The 18,950-nt window shown below is 52.0% G+C and overlaps 1 protein-coding gene across 1 annotated transcript in view; it reads right to left on the bottom strand.

Moving 5' to 3' along the window:
* The window catches only part of PLXNA3 (plexin A3), a 142,509-nt gene extending 123,881 nt beyond the window's left edge, over positions 1-18,628 (bottom strand). Inside the window, 10 exon segments of the mRNA XM_060252484.1 lie at positions 181-309; positions 15,546-15,728; positions 17,380-17,526; positions 17,528-18,073; positions 18,075-18,116; positions 18,118-18,168; positions 18,170-18,199; positions 18,201-18,278; positions 18,280-18,366; positions 18,368-18,628. Of these exon segments, the coding sequence (XP_060108467.1) occupies positions 181-309; positions 15,546-15,728; positions 17,380-17,526; positions 17,528-18,073; positions 18,075-18,116; positions 18,118-18,168; positions 18,170-18,199; positions 18,201-18,278; positions 18,280-18,366; positions 18,368-18,625 (1,551 nt within the window). The 5' untranslated portion in view covers positions 18,626-18,628.
* Positions 18,629-18,950: the final 322 nt, after the last annotated feature.

The following is an 18,950-nucleotide window of genomic DNA, read 5'->3' as shown; positions in this document are numbered from 1 at the left end:
GACTGAAGAAATACCACAAAGGGAAGAAGTCAAACCTTCCCCAGTGACGTGGCCCAGATCCACAGGAAGCTTTCCCCTTCTGAGTTTAAAACCCAAAACCACATCTGAAGGCCCAGAGTCCAGGAACTCCAACAAAACAGGCCATTAACAACCCAAAAGTATCACCACACCCCGGCTGACCTGTGTCTGACTGAGTAAGTAGAGGTGTCGCTGGTCTGGACTGAGGATCATGTCACGTAGGACAGGCTCTCCAGGCATCACTGGCACGGACTCGTACAGGTGAGCTTCATTCGGGTTGTCCACACGCACCTGCAGGGAATATCATGGCATGAGAGGACTGCTTCTCCCCGTTTCAGTTAGGCAAACTGCCATTTACCCTTCTTCTCCCCTTGCGCCAATTGGGACACAGTCTCCCACAGCTAATTATTGGAACTCTCTGTCTGGGGCAAGTGATGCTCTGTATTCTTAGTGCTTGGGAGGGGCAGCAGTGGGAGGGCTTCTGGTGTCCTGGCCCCACTGATGGAGCTCCTGATGGCACCTGGGGGTTTTGGCCACTGTGTGACACAGAGTGTTGGACTGGATGGGGCATTGGCCTGATCCAACATGGCTTCTCTTATGTTCTTATGTTCTTACAACTGATCTCCAGGCAACAGAGATCAGTTCCCCTGGAGAAAATGGCCACACCGGACTCTATGGCATTATAACGACTCTCCCATTTTTCAGACCCCACACTCCACAGGTTTCTCACCTACAAATCTCTAGGAATTCCCTAACCCAGAGTTGGTAACCCTACTGGAATAGGTTTAATCTTTTGACTAAAATACAACAAAACTACACAGAATTTTCCCTTTCTACCTTCTGTTAACCTAGCACCAGTAAAAATTTAAATGAGGCCTTGAAATAACAACAGCTAGGGAGGCTTCAAGGCCTACTTGGGCCTTCCCTTCTCATATATAGGGTTGACAAATTCCTGGAGATTTGGGGAGATGGAGCCTGGGGAGGCTGGGGTTTGAGAAGGGGAAAGACTTCAGTGGGGTGTAATGCTAGAGAGTCTACCCTCCAAAGCAGCCATTTTCTTCAGGGAAAGTGATCTCTGCAGTTCGGAAGGCAGTTGTAATTCCAGGTGGTCTCCAGGGCCTACCTGGAAGTTGGCAACCCTATGAAGAGGCCTGTTTGTTTAAGGGCAATTTTTAACTGAAAATCACAACTACTTTAAATGGAGGACATGGCACTCAAGGTCACAGGGTTGCCACCCTCCAGGCAGTGCCTGAAAACTCCCAAATTGTGCCAGGTCTGTGGAAAAGTTTGTCAAGGACTTTGCAGTAAGGAATTAATCATCGCAGCTCTTCCTTTTCTTTATCCTTTGAGTGGGCGTTGATCACCAAATTCCTCAAGGAATTCCTCATTTGGGAAACCACAAGAAAGGAACAACCTTAACTACTTGAAGTGAGAAGTCTGACTTTCGTGCCCCAATTCTGAGGTGTAGGAAGAGCTCCAAAGGGCCAATTTTTGTGACATTTAAGGTTAAATTGTGGGGGAAAAGCTATGTACTAGAGAGGATTTTTGTGGGGAACTTATTTCTACCTCACAATAAATGACACCAACAAGGGAGAGGGGTCACACAAGGCACAAGGGTGACAAAACTGAGCTGAGAAGCAGAGACAGTTTCAAGAGGTGCAGCTTTTTCATCCCAGATGTCACGCTGCACCTGTTGAAATCCCTCTTCTACACAACTAGGGTCCCTGCTCTTCTCCTGTTATGGGCACACCCTAGAGAGAAAAGAAGGATGGCAGAAAAACCCACTTCAGAGGGGTGCCACGATCCAGGAGTCATAATCTGCTTAAAATGGGAGAGGACTGGATGGCATCAGTAATAGCAAACGCAAGGCAATTCCACTTTTTAAAGCCGATCCATTCTGAAGAGAAGGGATCTCTTGCTCCAACGCTTAGGGTTGCCAATCCCCACATGGGGGCAGGGGATACTCCCATTTGGAGGCCTTCTTCCCCACTTCAGGATTATCAGAAAGGTTTGGGGGGTCTGAATGTTTGCTGAACGCTCCATTGTACACTATGGAGACCGTTCTCATAGGATATAATGAAGAATCTATCTGTGGGGTATCTGGGACTGCCCCCCCACCTGTTTTTGAGTATAGGCACCAAATTTTCAACATAGCATCTGGCACCTCTCCTACTCCCTTCCCCCAAGTTCCAAAAAGATTGGACCAGTGAGTCCAATCCTTTGAGCCCCCAAAGAAGGTGCCTCCATCCTCTATTATTTCCAGTAAAGTGAAGGCATTTAAAAGGCATACGGTCCCTTTAAATGTGATGGCCAGAACTCCCCAATCGTGCTTCTCACACCCTTGCTCCTGGCTGCACCCCCAAAATCTCCTGGCTCCACCCCCAAAGTCCCCAATTTGGTGTAGTGGTTAAGTGTGTGGACTCTTCTCTGGGAGAACCAGGTTTGATTCCCCACTCCTCCACTTGCAGCGGCTGGAATGGCCTTGGGTTAGCCAAAGCTCTCGCAGAGTTGTCCTTGAAAGGGCAGCTGCTGTGAGAGCCCTCTCAGCCCCACCCACCTCACAGAGTGTCTGTTGTGGGGGGAGAAGATATAGGACAGGGGTGGCCAACGGTAGCTCTCCAGATGTTTTTTGCCTACAACTCCCATCAGCCCCAGCCAGCATGGCCAATGGCTGGGGCTGATGGGAGTTGTAGGCAAAAAAACATCTGGAGAGCTACCATTGGCCACCCCTGATATAGGAGATTGTAAGCTGCTCTGAGACTCTGATTCAGAGAGAAGGGCGGGGTATAAATCTGCAGTCGTCTTCCTCTTGACTAGGACCTTGCAACCCTATTTGACATGAAGCCCTAGCCCAGAAAGCAAGGGCTGGTGACAGGCAGCTGGATCTAGGCCCCTCCTTGCCAACACAAAGGCAAGACTACTGGAGTGAACTGTGGAGATGACAATGGAACTTAATACTTGAAAAGACCACGGGGGTGGGGTGAAGGAGGAGTGAAGCCATTTATCTATTTTTACATTTTCTATTTGATAGGGAGATTTATTTAGTGAGGACTTGCTATTCTGCTCCGCGGAAATTTGCTCTTTGCAACTTTGCAATTCTGCTGGGCTTTGCAAATTAAAAATAGTCGGGAGGCCGGGCGACAAAGACGAGAATCGCAGAGGCTTAGTGCAAAAAGAGGTGTGGTTAATACGTCCGTGTCATTGCAATATGCTGGGGCTTTTTTTCGGGGGGGGGGGAGGGGGAGAAAGAAATTGCTGCGTTTGCAATTTAAGACTGGGACCGTTCCATTCTATATTTTCATCTTTCAAATATCTGGCAAAACTTACAAATTTTCATTCCTGGTATGGTTCTTCTTAAAGTTTAAAGAAGAACTTAAAATGGCAATTGAAAGGTCTGATCCATAGGAGCTCAGCATTTTTGGAAATATGCAAAAAATGGGGCTCTGTCCCTTAAGCCTGGCATGCATCCCTTAGAACAGGGGATAACATAATAATAATAATAACAACAACAACAACAACAACAACTTTATTTTTATATCCCGCCCTCCCCCGCCTGGGGCCCGAATCAGGCCCCTGAAGGGCTCCTATCAGCACCCCGAGTAATTGGCTGTCATCTGCTTTCTTCTCCCTCTCTCTTGCTTCCTTCTGCATCCCAGCTTGCTTTGCCAGGCTTGCTCAATCGCACAGGAGCTACCGAGCAATACCTCTGTTTTCTCCGTTGGCTGAGGCTCCTCCCTTGGGGAGGAGGGGAGGAGGAACAGTTTGCTTTGCCAGGCTCTCTCAATCACACAGCAGAGCTACTGTGCCCAAGCGTCTCTTCCTTCTGTTGGCTGAGGCTCCTCCCCCTCCTGGTCCCCCAGGGAAAGGAAGCAAAGAGCCAAGAAAGCACCTTTAAGATCAGTAAGTGCTAATGTTTTAGGCATGTTTTGGTTTAAGCTTTTTAAAATCTTTGTGTTTGCGTGCTATAGAAAATATTTATCTCTGCTACCTGGCATTACATTTTATGACACCCGTGGCTAGGGTTGCCAAGTCCCCTACGTCCTGGAGCGGGGGACTTTCGCGTGTGCGCAAAGTGGTGTCATCACACCGGCGACACTGCACACGGCTGCTATAGGCGTTTCCAGGAATACTCTATGCTTTCCCTGGATGCTCTAGCCATTTGGGAGGGAAAAAAACTCTATGGTACCTATTGTATCATAGAGTTTTCCCTCCCAAATGGCTAGAGTGTCTGGGAAAACCACAGAGTTTTCCTGGAAATGCCTAGAGCGGCCACCGCGCACCATCACGATGAAGTCACTTCCAGTGATGTCATCACACCGGTGATGTAGGGGGAGGTTGGGAACCTCCTGGGTGGGGGAACCCCCGCCGTGAGGTCTCATTTATATCAAATCTGGTTCTCATAACAAATGAGTTAGACATCTCTGCCTTAGAGTTCCCTGGCTTATCTCTTTTCAAACCCCTTTATTTATTTATTTGTTTATTTTATTTATCTGGGATTTATATCCCGCCCTTCCCACCGAGTGGCTCAGGGCGGCTTACAACATATATAAACTAACATAAAAATATAAAATTACACTTTAAAATTAACATTTCATAATATATAATTAAAATCAAACATTTGTTATAACTATGCATCATTAAAACAGACAGCGGTCGTGGAGCTACACTCTATTCAGCTTCAGATACAAATTCAGTATACAGTATACAGTAGTCAGTAGTCGGTATACAGGGCCGTTAATTGTGGGCCAGCCGGAAGAGGACTGTCTTACAGGCCCTGCGGAATTGGGTGAGATCCCGCAGGGCCCTTACCTCCTCCGGCAGCTGGTTCCACCAAAATGGAGCCATTACAGAGAAGGCCCGGTTCCTTGTGATCTTCAAGCGGGCTTCCTTTGGCCCGGGGACAACCAAACAGTACCTCCCTCCCTTGCTAGAGTGGAACTGAATAGGGGACATATCTTGCCTACCCTCAGTTGTTTTCTTATAACCCAACTATGCAGGCCAGAACTATGAAATGCAGCACTTCTGACATCTCTGCAAGCCATAGGTTTTCCTCATTTGACCCTGGCTGGGAGGGCAGAAATTCTATCAATTTGCCACACTCCAGATTGATGCCAACGTACCACAGACATAAAAACAAGAACTAGAAATGAATGTGAAACAAAGATAATAACTCTACGTACTGGCTGATAGGGCATATTTATACCCTTTTGATTAAAACAAGAGTCAATCTTCTATTTTTTAAATTGTTTTCTGTAGATTAACCCAAATTAAAAGAGGGCAGGTCTAACTAGCATTTGGAGGGGAGATAGGGTTGGCAAGTCCCTCGCAACATCCGGCGGGGGACTTTACTAGCGTGCGCTTTGTGCGCACGGCGCAATGACATCACCCTGAAGTCACGCCATTGCGTCAGCGACGTCGCACGGCAGCCACTCTAGGCGTTTCCGGGAAAACTCTATGGTTTTCCCAGGCACTCTAGCCATTTGGGAGGGAAAAACTCTATGCTACCACAGAGTTTTCCCTCCCGAATGGCTACAGCATCCGGGAAGACCATAGAATTTTCCCGGAAACGCCTAAAGGGGCTGCTGCACAACGTCGCCAGCGCAATGACATCACTTCCAGGTGATGTCATCACGCCGGCGACACTGAGGGAAGTTTCCCCCCGCCGGCCCAATGTGGGGTGGCAGGTTGGGAACCTCCCGGGCAGTGGAACCCCCACCCGGACTGGTAGCTTGACAGCCCTAAGGGGAGAGCACCAAAGAATACCAGGGTCATCACTTGGAAGCAGGCAACAGCAAACCATCTCTGCCCATCTCTTGACCTTGAAAACCCCATGGGGTGACCATAAATCAACTGAGACTTAACAGCAGTAACAGTGGCTTAAAACTTCACGCAAAATTAAATGAGACCTCAAGATAAGGCAGGCTGGGCCTACCCTTTCACATAATCAGGCATGTAAAGGTCAAGGTAGTCCCCTGTGCAAGCACCAGTCGTTTCCGACTCTGGGGTGACGTTGCTTTCACAACGTTTTCACGGCAGACTTTTTACGGGGTGGTTTGCCCTTGCCTTTCCCAGTCCTCTACGCTTTCCCCCCAGCAAGCTGGGAACTCATTTGACCGACCTCGGAAGGATGGAAGGCTGAGTCAACCTCGAGCCGGCTACCTGAACCAGCTTCCGCTGGGATCAAACTCAGGTCGTGAGCAGAGGGCTCCGGACTGCAGTACTGCAGCTTTACCACTCTGCGCCACGGGGCTCTTACAATCAGGCATGAACACCTAACTGCCATTCCTGAGGAAGGGAAGACAGAAAACGTGCAGAGGGGAAAAGCAGAAGGAAAAAGCACTTCTTTTAGTTTTGCCAACTCCAGGTTCGGAAATATCTGGAGATTTCAGGGTAGGGTTGTCAATTCCCAGTTGGGGGTGGGGGTCCCCTAGTCTGGAGGCCTTCCCCCTGTTTCGGGGTTATCCAAAAGTGGGAGAAGAGGGGGAAATGTCTGCTGGGCACTCCATTATACCCTATGGAGACCAGTTCAAAACACCCCCGCAGGTTTCAAAAAAGATCGGACCGGGAGGTCCAATTCTATGAGCGCCCCAAAAGAAGGCACCCCTACAAAGTCCCCAGCTATTTCTTAGGGTTGCCAATCCCCAGGTGGGGGCAGGGGATCCCCTGGTTTGGAGTCCACCCCCCGCTTCAGGGTCATTGGAAAGCGGGGGGTGGGAGAGGGAAATATCTGTTGGACACTGGCTTTATTTCCTATGGAGATCAGTTCCCATAGAGTATAATGGAAAATTGATCTGTAGGTATCTGGGGCTCTAGAGGGGCTGTTCAGCATAGCATCCAGTGCCTCTCCCCAAAATCCCCTCCAAGTTCCAAAAAGATTGGACCAGGGGGTCCAATTCTATGAGCTCCCAAAGAAGGTGCCCCTATCCTTCATTATTTCCAGTGGAGGGAAGGCATTTAAAAGGTGTGCAGTCCCTTTCAATGTGATGGCCAGAACTCCCTTCAGAGTTCAGTGATGCTTGTCACACCCTTGCTTGTGGCTCCACCCCCAAAGTCTCCTGGCTCCACCCCCAACATCCCCAGATATTTCTTGCATTGCACCTGGCAACTCTACTATTTCTTGAGTCGGACCTGGCAACCCTACCCAGCATCCACCTTCCTGAGCGGTCATTTTCTCCAGGGGGGACAAGGGTTGCCAAGTCCAATTCAAGAAATATCTGGGAACTTTGGGGATGGAGCCAGGAGATTTTGGGGGCGGAGCCAGGAGACATTGCAGGGGGGGTGGGGGACCAGGAGCAAGGTTGTGACAAGCATAATTGAACTCCAAAGGGAGGACTGGCCCTCACATTTAAAGGGACCACACACCTTCCTTCCATAGGAAATAACGGAGGATAGGGGCACCTTCTTTGGAGGCTCACAGAACTAGACCCCTTGGTCCAATCTTTTTGAAACTTGGGAGATATTTTGGGGAGAGGAACTGGATGCTGTACTGAAAACTCAGCACCTCTACCTCAAAAAACAGCCCCCCCTCCCGAGGCCCAGATACCTGCGGATCAATTATCTATTCTTTTCTATGGGAATGGTCTCCATAGGGAATAACGGAGTGCCCAGCAGACATTTCCCTCCCCTCCCCTGCTTTCTGATGACCCTGTAGTGGGGGGAGGGCCTCCAAACCGGGGGATCCCCTGCCCCCACCTGGGGATTGGCAACCCTAAATCTGGAGATTAGTCATAATCCCAAAAGAACTCTGGCCCCGCCACCTGGAAATCGGCAACCCTAGCTTGAACCCAATACTTCTCTGCGCTCTTTTCCCCCATCCATGGGAAGGGCACCCCCCCCCCACACACACACACACAAGCGCATGCCCTGAAGAGAAAGCTCAAAGGGTCTTTCTTCTGGGCCAACAAAGCCCCATTGAACCTCCCCCACAACGCAACCAGGCCCTGGGGGTCAGTGCCGTTGCAGCGCTAGGATTCAGCCATAAAGCGCCCACCCTCTGCTCCACCAGGGTGGGATAATGGTGCTTTTGAGGGCCGGCGGAGGGAACAGGCTGGCCGCTGCCTTTCCTTCTTTGCCCCCCTTCCAGGGGGGGGTCACCCCAGGGTGAGTCTCCGGGCGATGCGGCAACAAGGCAATTAGTGTAGTCCGGAGATCTGGGAAGGGGCAAGACAGACGGGCTCTCTCGGGCTACCTCCTGCCGCCCTAATTGAATCACCACCTTTGGCAGGGGGAACAGAAGGGGGTCGCGACCTCCCCTCCTGCCCCCTGCCAGGGGGTTCAAGAGTTTAAAGAGCGGTTCTCTCTTCTCTGGCTCCTCTCCCACCCCCCACGACACCGCAGCTGTAACTAAATTCCACGAGGCCCCAAAGGCCAGGCATCTCCCGGGAAGGATCTCCTGGGATCACCCCTACCCCCCCCCCCACACACATGCTCAGCTTTTGTTGGACACGGGTGGGGGGAAATCAGGCAGCCGTTGGATTGTTTTCCTTCCTCTCCCCGAGAAGCCGCCTGGATTCCTCACCGCCCTGGCCCGCCCCATTTAAAATGGCAACCCCAGAGAAACGGCTGAGCCAAATCATCACGTCTAGGGCCCAGAACGCATCCACCCAGGGCTCCGATTCCACCAGTGCTTTTCTTCCAGAACACAAAGTATAAGGCTAAGGCTGCTTGCCTCCAGGCAGGGCCTGGAGATCTCCCGCTTTGCTCCCCTGGAGAACATGGCTGCTTTGAAAGGTAGGGCTCCAGGGCAGGGGTGGCCAAACTGTGGCTCAGGAGCCATATGTGGCTCTTGAAGCCCCCACCGCCCCATCAGCCAGCTTGGAGAAGGCATTTCTCTCTTTCAATCACGTCTGTGAGCCAGGCCAGATGGTGGCTTGGAGAATGCTTTGAAAGTTACTTTCTTAGCACCTCTTCCCCCCTCCTTACCATCTATTTTTCTTCCTTCCTTCCGGCTCTCAAACGTCTGACGTTCATGTCTTGTGGCTCTCAAACATCTGACATTTATTCTATGTAGCTCTTATGTTAAGCAAATTTGGCCACTCCTGCTCTAGGGAAGGCGTGACCAACTGTAGCTCTCAAGATGTTTTTTTTTTTGCCTACAACTCCCATTAGCCCCAGCCAGCATGGCCAATGGCTGGGGCTGATGGGAGTTGTAGGCAAAAGAAAATCTGGAGCGCTACCGTTGGCCACCCCTGCTCTAGGGCATTGTACCATGCTGAGGCCCCTCCCCTCCTGGCAGCTGGGAGAAAGCATTTCAAGTTATAGTTGCTTTCTTTCCACCTTTCCCTCCCCCATCTATTTTCCTTTCTTCCTTCCAGTTTGGCGTAGTGGATAAGTGTGTGGACTCTTATCTGGGAGAACCAGGTTTGATTCCCCACGTCTCCACTTGCACCTGCTGGAATGGGCTTGGGTCAGCCATAGCTATCACAAGAGTTGGGTCCTCTCAGCCCCACCCACCTCACAGGGTGTCTGTTGTGGGGGAGGAAGATAAAGGAGATTGTGAGCCACTCTGAGACTCTGAGATTTAGAGTGGAAGGTGGCATATAATTCCAATATCTTCCTTCCTTCCTTCCTTCCTTCCTTCCTTCCTTCCTTCCTTCCTTCCTTCCTTCCTTCCTTCCTTCCTTCCTTCCTTCCTTCCTTCCTTCTTCTATGTGGCTCTGAAGCTAAGCAAGTTTGACCAATCCTGCAATATACCCTGCTGAAATCCCTCCCCTCCACAAGTTCCACCCTCCTCAAGGCTAACCCCCCCCAAAATATCCAGGTATTTCTCAACCCAGAGCTAGCAAACCTAGATGCACGCCCTGTTAGAACAGGAGAGCCGGGGCAGTGTATGGTTAACAGTGTCGGATTAGTATCTGGGAGACCCAGGCTCGAATTCTCACTTGTGCCGTGGAAGCTGGCTAGGTGACTTTGGGCCAGCCGCACTCTCTCGGCCTAACCTACTTGGCAGGGTCGTTGTGAGGATGCCAACGGAGGAGAGGAGAACAATGCCAGACCCTTTGGGTAGCCGTTGGGCAGAAAGGCAGGGCGCAAAGGAATTAAATAAATGGATAAACTGGGAACGATTCCCAAAGCACTCGTTAACATTTCCCGCCACCTTCCTTCTACCGGCAGCCCCGGTCCGTCACCCTCCTTACAGACCAGCGTAATACACACTAACTTTAAAAGGCAGTGAAAAAATACAGGCAGGGAAATGCTGAGTTCAGACTAAAATGTGTCTGGAAGAAGAGGGAGGGGGGGGGGGGGAGAAATGTTATCCCTGCAGTACCGTTCTCGGACAACATTGCCCAGAATAACCTCGCGTTCCAGCCCTCATATCTGGACCCCTAACCATTCTGGGGGGTGGGGTGAGGCCCAGATTCTATCCACCTCCGCTGCTAGCACAAGCCTGCCCCCTGCCTTCGCCCAGCAAGATGGAGGAGGGGCGCGCCAGCTCACTCGCTGCCCAGTTAATATTTAATGCAACGAGTCTGTTGGGCACAAACCTCCGCAGAGTAGTAACTAATGGCGATCGGGGCGGGGGGGGGGCTGCCAGTAACAAGGATTTCTCTCCCGCTCCTCCCACACAGCAGACACCACTTATGGGGAGGGGGGAGCTGAGAAAAGACAGGGGCGTCTCGTGCCTGTTCAGATAAACCCCTTTCCACATAATTCCCCAGTGAAGTATTTACCTTTATGTATGCGGTGGAAGGGGGTTGTCAAGTCACAGCTGATTAATAGCGACCCCGTAGAGTTTTTCAAGGCAAGAGATGTTCAGAGGTGGTTTTTACCGTGGCCTGCCTCTGCGTTACCACCCTGGTATTCCTTCGCTGACCCTGCTTAGCTTCCGAGATCTGATGAGATCGGGGTAGCCTGGGCTATCCAGGTTAAAAGGTAAAGGTAGTCCCCTGTGCAAGCACCAGTCGTTTCCGCCTCTGGGGTGACACCGCAACATGACGTTTTCCACGGCAGACTTTTTACGGGGTGGTTTGCCATGGCCTTCCCCAGTCATCTGCCTTCCCCCCCCCAGCAAACTGGGGACTCATTTGACCGACCTCGGGAAGGATTGAAACTGGGGACTCATTTGACCCACCTTGGAAGGATGGAAGCTGGGGACTCATTTGACCACCTCGGAAGGTATGGAAGCTGGGGACTCATTTGACCAACTCGGAAGGATGGAAGCTGGGGACTCATTTGACCACCCTCGGAAGGATGGAAGCGTGGGGACTCATTTGACCCACCTCGAAGGATGGAAGCTGGGGACTCATTTGACCCACCTCGAAGGATGGAAGCTGGGGACTCATTTGACCCACCTCGGAAGGATGGAAGCTGGGGACTCATTTGACCACCTCGGACAGGATGGAAGCTGGGGACTCATTTGACTCCACTCGGACGATGGAAGCTGGGGACTCATTATGACCCACTCGGATGTGTAAGCTGGGGAATCATTTGACCCACCTCGGAAGGATGGAAGCTGGGGGACTCATTTGACCCACCTCGAAGGATGGAAGCTGGGGACTCATTTGACCCACCTCGGAAGGATGGAAGCTGGGGACTCATTTGACCCACCCTCGGAAGGATGGAAGCTGGGGACTCATTTGACCCACCTCGAAGATGGAAGCTGGGGACTCATTTGACCCACCTCGGAAGGATGGAAGCTGGGGACTCATTTGACCCACCTCGGGAAGGATGGAAGCTGGGGACTCATTTGACCCACCTCGGAAGGATGGAAGCTGGGGACTCATTTGACCCACCTCGGAAGGATGGAAGCTGGGGACTCATTTGACCCACCTCGGAAGGATGGAAGCTGGGGACTCATTTGACCCACCTCGGAAGGATGGAAGCTGGGACTCATTTGACCCCACTCGGAAGGATGGAAGCTGGGGACTCATTTGACCCACCTCGGAAGGATGGAAGCTGGGGAACTCATTTGACCCACCTTGGAAGGATGGAAGCTGGGGACTCATTTGACCCCACCTCGGAAGGATAGAAGGCTGTCAAACTTGGAGCTGGCTACCTGAACCAGCTTCCGCTGGGATTGAACTCAAGTTGTGAGACAGAGGGCTCCTACTGCAGTACTGCAGCTTTACCACTCTGCGCACAAGGGCTTCTTCAGCCTTACATTTAGGGAGGAGAAAACAGAATTTGTCACGCTGCCCTAACTCGGATAGCCTAGGCTAGTCCGCAGTTATTTGTTCTAAATAAAATGGCATGTAACTCTGTTGATTTTTCTGTCGAGCAATATGAACATTGTGTGGTAGCAGTTTGTTTCCCCTGGTATCGCATTTACGGAATAGGACAATTGTACCGAACGATTCACTCTACAAAAAGTCGATCTGTTTTTGATCTCATTTTGTTCAATGTTACTTTCATTAAGTCTGACCTATCGCATGCTAATTTCAAATTGTGGTGATTATGCAAGTGTAGACATTTTGTGTTTAGTATCGGCAAATGACACATAAACTTTTCGTGTGATTAAAAAAAAAAATCTCAGGAGCTAAAACACGGTAAGTCCTGGCTAGTACGTGGATGAGAGACCGCCAAGGAAGTCTACGGTCACTATGCAGACACAGGCAAAGCTATTTTTGTAGCAGGAACTCCTTTGCATATTAGGCACACACCCCGTGATGTAGCCATAGGGTTGCCAAGGTCCCCTCTGCCACTGCGGTGGGGGTCTTCTTCCTCGCGCACACTTTGTGACGTCACCACACTGAGAGTGTTGCGCCAGGGCTGCTCTAGGCCTGACGATAAAACTCTATGTGCCGTAGATTTTTACCACGATTCCTAGAGCGCCACACCAGAAAAATTCTAGGATTCACGGTAGAATGGGGCTCTTCGGAGGCGGGGATCCCCCGGTGGTCTGCTCCCTGCTGGCGGGTTGGGGCCCTCCAGGGGCGCCCCCAGCTGGAGTTTGGCAGCCCTATGTAGCCAATCCTCCTGGAGCTTACAGTGGGCTCTCTACTAAGAGCCCTGTAAATTCCAGGAGGATTGGCTACATCAAAAGGGGTGTGGCCTAATATGCAAAGGAGTCCCTGCTACAAAAAAAGCCCTGGAGACAGGCAATCGCAAACCTTCTCTGCATGTCTCTTGCCTTGGCCTGGATGGCCCAGACTAGCCCAATCTCATCAGATCTCAGAAGTTAAAGCAGCGTCCGCCCTGGTCAGTATTTGGATTAGAGGCTTCCAAGGAAGCCCAGGGTTGCTACGCAGAGGCAGTCAATGGCAAACCACTTCTGCTCCTCTCTTCCCTTGAAAGCCCTGTGGATCACCCGCAACTCATCAGCCGCAACTACCTCACTTCCCACCATCACCTGCTCTAGGATGGCCACGTCTGTGTTGGAATATACCTGGAGACTTTGAGTGTGGATCTCAGAGAGGGCGGGGTTTGGGGAGGGGGAGGGGCGGGGCCCTCAGCAAGGTCCAAAGCCTTAAGAGTCTGCCCTCCAAAGCAGCCATTTTCTCCAGGGGAGCTGATCTCTGCCAGCCGGAGATCGGTTGTAAAAGCGGGAGATCTCCAGGTCCCGCCTGGAGGCTGGCAAACCTAACGCTCTGAGCCAGAACAACAGATGAGAGAGGTTTTCACATTCTGGCCCTCTCCCTCTCCTCCACGAGCGTGGCTAGACGTGGTATGTGGGGCAGGCTGAAGGTTTTCCCACGGGGGCGCGGCCTAATTCTGGAGCGTACGGCTCCTAGCCTAGAAGAACGTCGACGCTTTCCCACAGCACAGTGAACAGAAGATACATGGGCATTAAGTGTCAGATTCATTACAAACAAATCCACCACCACGGTTTAAGATTTCATGCAAACTGCCACGTCCCCCACGCTGGCTATGTGGGGGTTCAACTCTATTCCAACTCAATTCGACTCTGGAATTCAACTCAATTCAGGAAAGTACGAACACAGAGCCCGGTTTCTTCAACAGAAACGCGCAGAGAACAACATAGGCCCCGAGGAAGCGTGCCATGATTCTAGAACGTCTTCGAAATCGTACAAAATTATATGAAACGTTTAATGGTTTTATTGTGATTTCATTTTAGCGTTATGTTGCTTTTATTGTCGTTTGCCGCCCTGAGCCCGTCAGGGGAGGGTGGGACACGAATGGAATTAAATAAAGAAACGATGCTTCTTAGCCAAAAAAAAAAAATCCAGGGCGAGTCCCGCCTGAAATTCAGCCTCCGAACCAACCCTTCTGTCTTGCAAAGAGTGACCGGGGTTTGTTAGTCTAGCGGGACGACCGCTTTTCATTCCTCTTAGGGAGGGTCAAAGGGTAACGTATTACCCTGGTAGGGCGGGGTGGGGAAGGGTTTCTGGAGAAAATGGCAGCCATTGCCCAGGAGAGAGTAAAATAATCTCTTTTTCAGGAAACGCTTGTAGACCGACGAATTAATATTCCACAGACCCGGCTCAATTAGAATACAATAACTGAAGGGGTCAGGAGGGATTGATAAGCAATGCATTTGCAGGCCTAGGTGGGGGCTCACGGGGGGGGGGTATGAGGGGGGAGCCAATGCCTTTCTAAAGAGGGAGGGAAGCTCTATCCCTCGCTGGCCACGGTGCCACTGGGGGCATTTCCGAGCATCTGCGGTGAAAAACGGCTGCTGCCCAACGAGAAAGAGAACCTCAGGCGCAAACCGGAAGCGGAGGCTCCTGCCCCAAAAGGCCACTTTGCCAATTTATTTTTAACCCGGCATCGCCACTGGGACCAAAAGGATCCTAGAGGAGACGTGAAAACCCTTCATCGCCAGCTAAGGAGGGCGTAGAAAGACCTTTCGATTCCCCACAGCAAGCGGCGCGTTGACATAAAACACAAAGCCCATAAATCTAACCAGGGCTTTTTTTGTAGCAGAACTCCTTTGCGTATTAGGCCACACCCCCATGACGTAGCCAATCTCTTGGAGCTTACAGTAGGGCCCGTACTAAGAGCCCTGTAAGCTTTTAGAGCAGGGGTGTCGAACATGCAGTTCGGGGGCTGAATCAGGCCCCCGGAGGGCTCCTATCAGGCCCCCGAGCAACTGGTTGTCATCTGCATCCTTCTCCCTCTCTCTTGCTTCCTTCTGCATCACAGCTTGCTTTGCAAGACTTGCTCAATCGCGCAGGGGCTACAGAGCAAAACCTCTAGTGTCTCCACTGGCTAAGGCTCCTCCCTTGGAGAGGAAGGGGGGGAGGAATAGCTTGCTTTGCCAGGCTCTGGGCTACTGAGCCAAGCCTCTCTTCCCTTTATTGGCTGAGGCTCCTCCTCCCCCCTCCCGGGGAAGGAAGGAAAGAGTCAGAGCTTCTTTTGCCCAGTTTCCTGAATCCCATGGTACACACGTGGCCCAGCCCGGCATGGCTCAACCCAACCCGACATGGCCTGGCCCAACGAAGTCTCACTTATGTCAGATCTGGCCCTCATAACCAATGAGTTCCACACCCCTGTCTTAGAGGACTGGCTACATCAGGGGGTGTGGCCTAATATGCAGAGGAGTTCCTGCTACAAAATAAGCCCTGAATCTGGCCTTCCACACTTCCACGCCAACCTCACCCCTCCCACACCGAAGAAGAACATCTCACCTTCTTGAGGTTCCCCGTGCGAGTGCCTAGGAACACAACCGAGTGACCACGGTAGGTGTAGGCGGTGACGCTGGCCATGCCCTCGGTCTTCTCTTCCAGCAGGGGGCGCCCTTCGATGACCTGCAGCCCCCCTAAGGGCTGGTTCAGGACCAGTCCGCAGAAATTCCCATTGATCTGCATCGGCTGGGAAGGGGGGAGAGAGGGAAAAAGAAAGGGGGTAAGGATCAAAAGGGATCATGTTCCCCCTCTCCGGGTTATAAAGACAGTCCCCACCCCCCCAAGCACGTCGCATCCTCAGATCACGCAAACCCTACTGGGTGTTCTCTGCTAATTTTAAAATCCAAAATCCAATCTGCTAATTTTAAGTATGAAGAGAGCGGGGGGGGTGTGTGTCATGGTTTTGAGCAAGCAGCCAAAACAAGGAACAACAGGCAGGGTTTCTTCAGGTACGGAGTTCGAGTCCCACCTGTCAGAAGGATGGAAACCAGCAAGCGGAAATCATGTGTTAATTTAAGACCACAACAGACTCCGAAACATCTGGCCCACCTCTAGCATGAACCTAACGTCTGTTTTTACAGAGAACATCCAGCTGGAGCAGCAGAATGGTAAAACTTGATAGAAAACAGAACGGGCAGAATATCCATCTTAACAAACAGATCGCCATCTAAAGAACAACACAGCACTTGAAATGTTTTGATATTCTTATGGTTTTATGTTTGTGTGTCTTAATGTATTTTTATATTTCATGTATGTACATGAACACGTAAGCCGCCCTGAGCCTGCTTTGGCGGGGAGGGCAGGATAGAAATTGAACGAACAAACAAATAAATAAATCAGTGGTGCGCTTGCAGGGGGGGGGGGGCCACAACCAGGAAGCCGCGCAGCCCCTTCGCTGTTTGTGAGGCCCAAAGCTGAGCGGCACAGGCAGTGCCCACAGGTGGGGGAAAAGGAGGAGGAAGAAGAGGAGCAGAAGACTGGATTTATACCCCACCTTTCACTTGGGAGTCTCAACGCAACTTACAATCTCCGTTCCTGTGAGGCACCTCCAAAAGGATATTATAGCATTGGAGAAAGTGCAGAAAAGGGCAACTAGAATGATTAAAGGGCTGGAGCACTTTCCCTATGAAGAAAGGTTGAAACGCTTGGGACTCTTTAGCTTGGAGAAACGTCGACTGCGGGGTGACATGATAGAGGTTTACAAGAGTAGAGAAAGAATTCCTTTTCTCCCTTTCTCACAATACAAGAACTCGTGGGCATTCGATGAAATCGCAGAGCAGACAGGTTAAAACGGATAAAAGGAAGTCCTTCTTCACCCAAAGGGTGATTAACATGTGGAATTCACTGCCACAGGAGGTGGTGGCGGCCACAAGCATAGCACCTTCAAGAGGGGTCTAGATAAAAATATGGAGCAGAGGTCCATCAGTGGCTATTAGCCACAGTATGTGTGTATATATAACATTTTTTGCCACTGTGTGACACAAGAGTGTTGGACTCAATGGGCCATTGGCCTGATCCAACATGGCTTCTCTTATGTTCTTATGTTCTTAGGTGGGGCTGAGAGAGCTCTGACAGAAACTGCTCTTGAGAGAACAGCTCCGAGAGAACTGCAACTGGCCCAAGGTCACTCAGCTGGCTGCAAGTGGAGGAGGAGCGGGAAGTCAAACCCGGTCCTTCCGGATTAGAATCCACCGCTTGTAACCACTATCACCAAACTGGCTCTCGCCTCAGCTTCCCTCAGGGTTCTTTTTTTTTGTTTTTAATTTAAAACCTCAGGGTTCTTTTAACACCTCCCCCGCCCACCCCCAGCACCGACAAAGGGACAGAGAGGCCGTACCGTGTTGATACAGGGCAGCTCTTTGTTAAGAAGCCAAGGCAGAGAGAGGCGGCCTTCACCGCGGTAGCAGGACTGGATTCGTTCCCGGATGCGTCGGTTGACCTCGTCCAGCGTAAAGAGGCAAAGGAGGCTCTCGCGGGGCGGGGCAGGCCCGGTTTTTCTGGCCTTGCGAGAAGGCAGCGTAGAGGACATCCTGCCCCTCAGCAATGCCCAGGGCGCGGGCCAGCTGGCGGCCCGCCTTGGCCAGCTGGGCGGCCTGCACGAGGCGATATTCCACCACCCCGTCCTTGGAGCAGCCCAAGGGGAACTCCACGTACGAGTAGAACTCTGTGTCGTTGGCACACAGACGCACGATTTTGGAGGAGAAGAACCTCTCCCCGCCAGACACTCCGGGGCCCACCGGTCCGCCCGCCGGCTCAAGGGGCGTCTGGGCCGTGTCCAGCTGCAAGGTCAGGAAATACACAAAGCCCCCGGACACAAAGGCGGACACGTAGTAGATGTCGAAGGCCGGGTAGAGCGAGAGGGTGTCCGAGGGCACCTTGATCTGGGAAGACACAAACTCGTCCTGGTAAATGAGACTGAACATCTCGGGGCTGGTGGCGTCGGGGGTCAAGCGCCGGCTGGAGAGGGTGGGGAAGTATTCCGAGCGGCCCCCGATGGAGGTGCCGACGAAGAAGCGGCTGGGCTGCCCCGGGTTTCTCCACGATCACGCCGACCATGGCGTCCGGCTCCCGCCCCACCGGAAAGGTAGTGTTCCTTCCGTTGGTGCGGCTCACCCAGCTTGGCCAAAATCGTCGAGCCGCAAAAGCTGGCACACCCCCCTGCCAGATGCTGCCGCACGCCACCAGCCGGCCGCCGGCGTAGTCGACCAGCAGCAACTTGTTGACGTTGTCGGCGGGGGGACAGCTGATGGGCACAGAGCCGCACCCCGGGCGGAGGGTAGCAACGGGGGTTGTCAGGCACCGGGCCCGTGGTGTGAGTCCGCAGCCTGGGTCAGGTTGGCCGAGAGCTTGTAGATGCGGTTGACGGCGCCGAGGTAGACCTCGCCCGTGTCATGGTGAACCGCCAGGTGGGTGAGGGCTGCGTCTGAGACGGCAAACGTGGCGCGAGTGGGTGGGCTGCCCGGCGGCGGGCGGCAACGAGGCGAGAAGAACTGTGGCGACGGTGGAGACGGCGAGCGGCAGCTGCCACAATCGTCACCCGGGAGTCGCCTGGGGTCAGGCCGGGCCAGACGCAGGCAGCTCATCCAGCCTGCAAAAAAAAAAAAGGGAAAGGCAAAAAAGGTGATTTGGGGACATTCTGAGCCTTGCGTGATAAAAAGAAAAAAGGCAAACCGTTCTGCGATACAGATAGATCCAAGTGGGCAGCCGTGTTGGTCTGAAGCAGTAGAACAGGGGTGGCCAACGGTAGCTCTCCAGATGTGTTTTTTTTTGCCTACAACTCCCATCAGCCCCAGCCAGCATGGCCAATGGCTGGGGCTGATGGGAGTTGTAGGCAAAAAACATCCGGAGAGCTACCGTTGGCCGCCCCTGCAGTAGAACAAAGTAGGAATCAAGCAGCACCTTTGAGAC

This window comes from Heteronotia binoei, chromosome 13 (assembly GCF_032191835.1).
Source record: "Heteronotia binoei isolate CCM8104 ecotype False Entrance Well chromosome 13, APGP_CSIRO_Hbin_v1, whole genome shotgun sequence".
NCBI lineage: Eukaryota > Metazoa > Chordata > Lepidosauria > Squamata > Gekkonidae > Heteronotia > Heteronotia binoei.
Note: the sequence above shows the minus strand (reverse complement) of the source record. Positions and strands in the feature narration are given on the sequence as shown.